This window comes from Bidens hawaiensis, unplaced genomic scaffold (assembly GCF_021521415.1).
Source record: "Bidens hawaiensis isolate Kalapana, Puna unplaced genomic scaffold, B.hawaiensis_p1.1 tig00043196_1, whole genome shotgun sequence".
NCBI classification, from domain to species: domain Eukaryota; kingdom Viridiplantae; phylum Streptophyta; class Magnoliopsida; order Asterales; family Asteraceae; genus Bidens; species Bidens hawaiensis.
Genome location: NW_027497669.1, coordinates 120,013 through 128,839, shown reverse-complemented (window position 1 = coordinate 128,839; position 8,827 = coordinate 120,013). Strand labels below are relative to the sequence as shown.

At 37.4% G+C, this 8,827-nt stretch overlaps 2 protein-coding genes across 2 annotated transcripts; both read right to left on the bottom strand.

The window, feature by feature from the left end:
• Positions 1-2,267: 2,267 nt before the first annotated feature.
• Positions 2,268-3,332, bottom strand: LOC143594159 (F-box/kelch-repeat protein At3g06240-like). Its single transcript, XM_077073540.1, has one exon. It carries the CDS (start codon positions 3,330-3,332, stop codon positions 2,268-2,270), a length of 1,065 nt encoding a protein of 354 aa, XP_076929655.1.
• Positions 3,333-7,071: 3,739 nt separating this feature from the next.
• On the bottom strand, positions 7,072-8,004 carry LOC143594158 (putative F-box protein At3g16210). The gene has a single exon (XM_077073539.1). The coding sequence runs from the start codon at positions 8,002-8,004 to the stop codon at positions 7,072-7,074; it is 933 nt and encodes a 310-aa protein (XP_076929654.1).
• Between the last annotated feature and the right edge of the window lie 823 nt (positions 8,005-8,827).

Here is an 8,827-nt window from a genome sequence, read left to right as displayed (position 1 = left end):
GGGGGGTGGGGGGGGGGGGGGATGGTTGTTTAACCCTAGGGAGGATGATTACGGTGGGGATATAAGGAAGCCCCATGATTGTTTTACTAGCTGTGTGAGAAATTGAAGGAAATGGGAGGTATGTATTATATTAATGGTGGTATCGGTCGGAGCGGGAAAAGAAGAAGAAGAAGAAGAAGAAGTTGACTTGGTGAGGAGACTTTCCAACAGTGGTGATGTTACCGGACGGACGGTGTGATGAAGGGGACAACAGTGGTGATGTTACCGGACGGACGGCGGTGGTGATGTAGGTGACTGGTTGCAGGTAGAGACGAAAAGACAAAAATGCCCTCACATGCGCCTCACGTGAGGGCATATAACTGAGTTTTTCTAACCCAGTTAGCGTAAAGGACATAACGTGTAGAAAAAAAAAGTTTAAAGTACACCGCCTGCAAGGAAACTTAGAAAAGGACACGAACCGTAATTTGGCTTTTTTTAAAGGACAAAATTTGTAATTCTGTCTTATTTAAATTAAAAAAACTAATTTTATAGTAAAAAAATAAACGGGTCTTGGGTCTCATCAAACCATAAGTATATTATTAACTTTCGTAATATTATTTATAATTAAAAAACCAAATTTTATAGTAAAATAAATAAACGGGTCTTGGGTCTCATCAAAACCATATAACTTTTAAACCGGGTTATAACATCTCATTTATTTGTGAAACAATTTATCATCAAACCATAAGTATATTATTAACTTTCATTCAATAAAAAAATATAAATTCAAAAAATAAATAAATATTAGAACAAATAATATAAAACAACCCCCGTAATACAGGGGATAAAAACTAGTTATATATATATATATATAACAATTTGAAAGGTTTGTAAGCATAATGAGTTGTACATTATGCATTAGGTTTTTCTTTTCTAATTTTCACTTTTATTTTTCATTATGTACTTTTCATATTTCATCTTTGGTTCATATCCTTTTTATTTTTTACAAGTTTGTCACAAAATATGTTTCATTTTTTATCTCAACAATTTTCTACTTTCAACATTGTTTTCTAATACTTTTCATGTTTTACGAAATTTAATTTCATTTAACGTTTTAGTCCAAATTTTGCAAATTTACACGTTGTAACACACATGTGTTGTTCAACGTTCTTATGTCTATCTTTCTCATTCAACTATTTGGTCATAAGACGACTTAGTTATTATTTTTTGTGTTTTACTTTTCGGTCTATTTTTCATGTGTTAACAAGCGCAACAAATGGCCGTGATTGGACGTTTCTAGGTCTACTTTTCGTTCGGTTTAACAATCCCGCCACAAAACACGGGTCTAATGCTCCTGGCCCATCAACACACGGGTTCGATAAATGTTTCAAAGTTACCTTTTTTAGTGGTTTTTGCCCCCACCGCAACGCGGCGGGGCTTAATACTAGTTTATAATAATTTTCTCAGGTTAAAGTAGCATATAATCCACATGTGGTTAATTTATTACCCGTGTTTTATTTTTTAACAACTACTCACATACTCTATAATTTACTATTAAATTACACCTTTATTTTTTTGACAACCACGGGGCTTGGGCCCACACTCTTAGGAAAGGCAAATCATTTGAAGAACAACTGATCATAGTCAATAGAGTTTCAAAACAAGAAGATGCAGCAAAATAAGTAGGTTCGGTAACGGGTCAGTTGGGCTGAGGCGCTAACACTTTCATTTATCATTTCTATCCTCAGATGGTTATGTTTTAATTATTTTGTTTCATTACTAGTATTGTATGTTTCGTAATTTTAACCTTATGATTATACATAATAACCAGACTTATTTTCATACAGGCATGCCAAAGTTGGACACTTTTGTATCACTTGCTGATAAATTAGAAATTTAGAACTAAAATTCTACAAGTTTAATGACACGCTTTCAGTTCTTAATTTCTTATTCGGGCAAGTTTTATCCTAAAAAAGCCATAGAAACGTACAAGGGAACTTTGTTGCGGCTTGATTATCATAAGGTTTCATCAAAACGTTGAGTCTGTCCAACGAGCGTTCGATAAAATGCTCGAGTCAGACTCAACTATTGATATGTTGGATGGTAGTCCAAATGCAGACAAGACCGAAGATACAATACTATAATAGTTAGTAACAAAAAAAAGTTATAAATTGTATTAATTAAACTAAATGTGAAGAACTTTGGTAAAACCAATAGTTTAAATCCAAAGATACGAGAACACGATAAACGAAAACATGTTTACCAGAGGAAAGCAGGCAATTCAGCAATCACGGATTTGGTGATACAACACTCTCAACATATATCATTTTATCAGATGTATACGACGAACAAAAATCCCAGCAATGTGTTGTGAAGTCCTCCATGCCCATTTTAATAAAAGAATTGTTTTCTTCCAGTATAGCAAGCCAATTGTCAACACTTGACGAGCATATATAATCCCTTGTCAATTCATTATGTTCTGCACTTGCGAAAGCAGCCATGTTCACCCATTCACCATCACCTTCCATCCTCCACATATCCCCTTGCTTCAAATTAGATATTGTATACGATACGCACAAGTGAATGCATCCATTAAGAACCACTAAACTTCTACCGTAATCTTTTGCACCACTCGGAACCAGTGGATATTCGATTTTCCTAAATGTTTCCGTCTTCACATCAAAACATATAATCCAACAATCAGTTCTTTTGTTAACCGCCATGAAATAAAGGCATTTGCCGCAGAAAATAGCATTAGAGTGAAATCTACAAGCAGTGTCGGAGCGGATTGAAAACTCAATCTCTCTCCATGAATCCAATATGTGGGAATAAACATAAGCCCCCAAATCACCACCATTAACCAAATATAATAACTTGTAATCATTAGAAGAGTCGATATAGAAACCGATAGCATCATAAGTATGAACAAAAGAAAAAGGATTGCTGGGGTTAGCCGACAACCTCTTGTAGGCACCGGTAAATGGATTCCAAAACACTAGCTTAGCAGGTACATCATTTGTAGCCAAACATATCAATCCATCCAAGCTTACTAAAATAGATACGACACTAGGATAAAGGTTAAGGTTAGACCACATGCTTGTTGAAGCATCTTTGTTGGGTTCCCAATCAAGCAAACTAAAAATGACTGCTCGACGGTGGTAAAGTACGAGAAGTTTATAGTCGTTGATGGTTACGTGGTGAAGGCGCATCCTGGCGTATATAGGTGTCGACAGAAACGATTTCCATTGTTTGCAAACACGCATGAAACGACCAAGGGTCTTAACCGGAAGCCTTGGTAGTATGTTGCATTCTATAAAGCTAAGTGGAAGCTCATCAATCTTCTTCATCTTCATCTTCTTGTAGGGTTTATGGGTTTAATTCCTTATATATGGTTTCAATCAATGTCTAGCAGATTTAATTTGAACAATTTGTGTAAATCAATTAAGAAGGGATTTTATTAATTTGTTTTAGAGATTGAATTAACAAATAGAACACGTTAATTTGGGAAACAAAGAGATTTTTAAGGAGGTTTATTAGGATATAAACTTCTAAATTTTAGTTATTTCATCTTAAAGATTGATTTTTAATTGAATTAATTCGATATAAACTTATTGTTAATCGTTCATGATTTAAATGTTGATGGGCTTGGACTAATGGGCTAATAAGTTATCATATAAAAAATGAGGATTGGTATTTTTTTTCCGGTTCTTCGATTCCACGTCTAGAACCATCAGTTTTACCCGGAACCGAACCGGGAACCATTTAATGCAAATACAGAGAACCGAGAACCATAAGGTAACACACGCTAGAGAATCTGAAGCACCTTCGGTTCCGGCTCCTTGGTTCTGGTGGTTCCGAAACGTTTCCTACTCACAAACAATAAGAGATTAAAAAGAAAGTCGATATTCAAAAAAAAATGTTGGTGGGCTTGGAGTTTGGGCTAGCTTGCAACTGAGGAAGCTTATTGGGCTTGTAGCTGAGAAACTTGGATCCGTTGCTATGATGACCCGAACGCGTTCACTGACTCACCTCACACCATGTTTAATCTCTGAATACGCGGATCCTTCATACCCATTGATATGCCCATGGGTTGGGGTGTATAATATATAATTCACATATAGTTAATCTATTAGTGTTTTTTTTACTTTTAACTATAACCCACTAAATAATCAATGTATGAGTTGACAACCACGAGACATTAATCCACACCTTGTTCAACTTCATGGAAAAGACACAATATGATGGGTATTGCAACCACCCATTATGGTTCAACCTATCCCCCCCCCCCCCCCCAGCGCGGTGTTTACCGCACCACAATGCCCCCAAACTCTGCAAAAGCCTTGTGGATAGTAATATATATTTTGTAATTGAACCTTATGGTTATACATAGTAACCAGATTTATTTTTATACATGCTAATGGCAAGTGTAGCCAAAGTTGGACACTTAAATATCACTTGTTGGTGATAGATTATAAATAAAAGCCTACGGCGTTAATGACACGCTTAGGATCTTATTTGGGCATTTTTTTAGGAAAGTATAAGAAAACTTTGCTGCGGCTTACACGAGGTGGCTTGTGGGACAGTGAAAACAAGTTATAGTAAATTAAATTAAATTCAAAGTAACGTACTGGTGTGGTGGTGGGCTTGTTGGTTTCTAAAATATAGGTTATGAGTTCAAAATATGGGTTATGGTTTCTAAAATATAGGTTATAAGCAAAAAAAAATCTTAATAATTGTCATGAAAAGACCACAAAATCTTGTTTTGATTTATGCCTCCACATTCATTTAGCCGGCCCTGTAACTTACAAAACAAACAGATAATGAGTCGTTTAATAAACTGAATGCGAAGAAACTTTAATAACGAGTAGTTTGAATCCTATGATAAGAGAACGATAAATGAAAACATACTTACTAGAGGAAAGCAAAATCATGGATTGGGTGATACAAGAGTCTCAACGTATATCGTTTGAACAGATGTAAACACCCAACTCGATAAATAAAAATCGCAGCAGTGTGTTGCGAATTCTTCCGTATCCATTTTATTAAAGACTTCATTTTTCTCCACTACGGCAAGCCAGTGGTCAATACTCGCCGAGCATATATATTGCCTTGTCAACTTATTATGTTTTGCATTATCGAAAGCAACTACCTTCACCCACTGACAATCACCATCCATCCTCCACATATCGTGCTGCTTCGCATTTGATAATCTATAAGATACACACAAGTGAATGCATCGATTGAGAACAACTAAACTTCTGTAATAATCTTTTGCATCACTTGGAACGGGTGGACATTGTATTTTCCTAAATTTTTCCGTCTTCACATCAAAACATATAATCAAACTATTCCTTTTAATATGTGTAGACGTGTCTTTTGCCGTTCCCCTGAAATAAAGGCATTGGCCATAGAAAGTAGCTGGAGACTGACATGCGGTAAAATCAGCCGAAACCTCAATCTTTCTCCATGAATCTAATCTGTTGGAATAAATATAAGCCCCTGAACGACCCCAATCAACCAAATAAAGAAGTTTGTAATCGTTAGAAGAGTCCATATAGAAACTGACAACATCATAAGTATTATCAAAGGGTAAAGCAATGTTGGGGTTAGCCGACAGCCTCTTGTAGGAACCCGTCAATGGATTCCAAAACACTAGCTTACTAGGTACATCCCTTGAGGCTAAACATACCAATTCATCCAAGCTTGCTACAATAAGACTAACGCCAGGATCAGGGTTTGGGATAGAACGAAAGGTTGTTGAACCGTCGTTAAGGGGTTCACAATCAAGCGTACGGAAACTGCCTAGCCGATTGACGTCAGGTAGGAGAAGTTTATAGTCGTTGATTGTTACGTGGTTGAGGTGCATCCTGGCAAACATAGGTGTTGAAAGAAACGACTTCCATTGTTTGCATACACACATGCAACGACCAGCGGTCTTAGCCGGAAGCCTTGGTAGTATATCCGATTCTATTAAACTAGGTGGAAGCTTATCACCATCCATCATCTTTTTGTGGTGCTCCAGATTTGTCATTGAATATCGTAAGGAATTTTATTAATAGGATTATAAATTAAGGAACCTAGAGGTTTATTAGAACTTAAAAGTTCCAATTATAATGATTTCCTCCTAAAACTAAGAATTTTAGCCTTTAATTTTCTACTTTTTAGTTATGTTAATTCGATAAGAACATGGAAACAAATCTCAAGGATGTAAATAGGACAATTGAATATGGAGAAAATCATGCTCACGCAAACAAAAACAATTAAAGATATTATTCTCTCCCAAATAATAAGCTTTACATATGTTCTGATTACTTGCATATATATCTTAGCGTTTTATTGTATGTATATACCTCTAGTAAATATTGAATTAGGTGTGCTTTTCAATTCAATCTATTTCTTTAATAACAAACATTAATTTATAAAAAGATAATACCTAATGAAAACATAATATTATTAAATTTATTAATTATGTTTCACTCTAGAACCAAAAACCATAGATTTCAAAACGAGCATTAGTTGCGGCAAACTGGCTAGGTTCGGTAAAGGGTCAAGTGAGTTGAGACGCTAACACTTTCGTTTTCAAGTATCAAGATTTCGTTTTCGTACAGGCAAGTGTGACCAAAGTTGACACTTTACGTCACTTGTTGGTGATAAATTAGAACTAAAAGTCTACGGCTTTAATAACACAATTCCAGTTTTTATTTTGGACATTTTTTTTATCGTAAAAATACCATAGAAACGAAAGCATAAGAAAACTTTGTTGCGGCTTAACAGTCATACGGTATCATCAAAAGTTGAGTCTGTCCACCAAGTGTACGTCTTATTAAAAGTGCTCGAGCCAGACTCAACTATTGATATGCTGGATGGTAGTAGTGATGATATATTTGTGATACAGTTTGAGATTGAAGTTACAGAAGTCTCACACTGTAACATACAAATCATTATTGTGAATTTCTCATGCCTACTTAATTATGGATTCGTTTCGAATGGGAAAATTAGAGGACAATGATATTTAGACAAATAGTAAACCAACATATTATAAACTGAATGCTAAAAATCTTTAATCATATCAGAGGAACATTAATTCTTCAATCACGGATTGGGTGATACAAGAGTCTCAACATATATTCTTCGATTCCTTGTATAATAGCAGCTAACAGAACAAAAATCCCAGAAGCGTGTTATGAAGTCCTCGGTACTCATTTTTTTCAAAGACCTGTTTTCCTCCAAAACGGCAAGCCAATTGCCAATACTCGCGGTGCATGTCCACTGCGACTGCGTTGTCAACTTATTATCTTTTCCACCAGGGAAAGCGGCCACCTTCACCCACCCGTCATGATCACTTTCCAATAGCCTCCACAGATCCCCTTGTTTCATACTATTATCTTTTATATAGGAAACACACAAGTGAATGCATCCATTAAGAACGACTAATTTGTTACGATAATATTTTGCACCACTTGGAACTGGTGGATATTGTATTTTCATAAATTTTTCCTTGTTCGTATCAAAACATATAATCCAACAATTGCTTTCGTTCTTAACCGCCATGAAATAAAGGCATTCACCGCAGAAAGTAGCATCAGATTGAAGGCATACCGAGATAAAGCATACCGGTAAATAAATCTTTCTCCATGAATCCAATCCGTGGGAATAGATATAAGCCAAATCACCACCATCAACCAAATATAATAGTTTGTAATCATTAGAAGAGTCAATATAGAAACCGATAAGAACATAACATTTATTAAAGGAAAGAGTAATGTCAGGGTTAGCCGACAACTTCTTGTAGGCACCGGTGAATGGATTCCAAAACGCTAGCTTAGCCGGTGCATTTGTTGTGGCTAAACACACCAATCCAACCAAGCTTCCTACAATAGACACAACAGTAGGATCAAAGTTAGGGTTTGAACCACAGTGCTCGAGTTGGAGAAGTTTATAGTCGTTGATGGTTAAGTGGCGCAGATGCATCCTGGCAAACGTAGGTGTCGCTAGAAACGACTTCCATTGTTTGCACACGCTCATGCAACGACCTACGATTTTAGCCGGAAGCCTTGGTAGTATTTCCGATTATATTAAACTAAGTGGAAGCTTATCACCAGCTGAAGAGGTAGGTCCCAGCAGAGACCAGTTGGTCCCGCAAGACTCACCTTCAACAGGGACGTCTGCGCAAAGGCCATCTGCTCCCGCAGGACCCACCATGCTCATAGAATCTTACGCGCAGTACGCAAGCTGTACACGCAGGGAAAGCCTCCCAATGGTGAAGTACCCCGCCTGTTCCCGCAGTTGCGGATACAAGCCATCAGGGAAGGCTACCCGCAGACAGCAGGGCTACACGCACAAGACACTAGATACTTCAGTAGTCACATGAAGGAATGAGCAAGGCGGGAACAATCCCGCCTAAATGAGCCAGTCTGTATGATTCTAAAAGATCTTTTGTACTATACCTACCAAGGTATGGATAGGACAGACGATCTGACCAGAACAGCCCATGAGCCAATCACAGGGTGACAGCTCACCGACAACAGTGCGAGGAGGAGCACCCTCTAGTACTGTTTGTCACTATTAGCCGCTGCCTACTCACCAACCCTTACTGTGGGACATGCGCAGCCTACAGTTGGTGGAATAGTGTTACTATTGGCCGTAACCTTTTCACCAACCAGCATGGCCTGCGTACAATCCACAGTAGGTGGGACATGCATAATCTACAGTTGGTGGAATAGTGCAGCCGACTTTGTCACTGTTGGCCGTAACCTACCCACCAACCAGTATGGCCTGTGCATAGTCCACTGTTGGTAGAACAGGAATACCATTCAGCCGGCTGTACCTGCTTGGAAACCTACCTTCG

Coding starts and splice junctions, on each gene's coding strand:
- LOC143594158 (XM_077073539.1), bottom strand. CDS start 8,004: ATGAGCGTGTGCAAACAATGGAAGTCGTTTCTAGCGACACCTACGTTT.
- LOC143594159 (XM_077073540.1), bottom strand. CDS start 3,332: ATGAAGATGAAGAAGATTGATGAGCTTCCACTTAGCTTTATAGAATGC.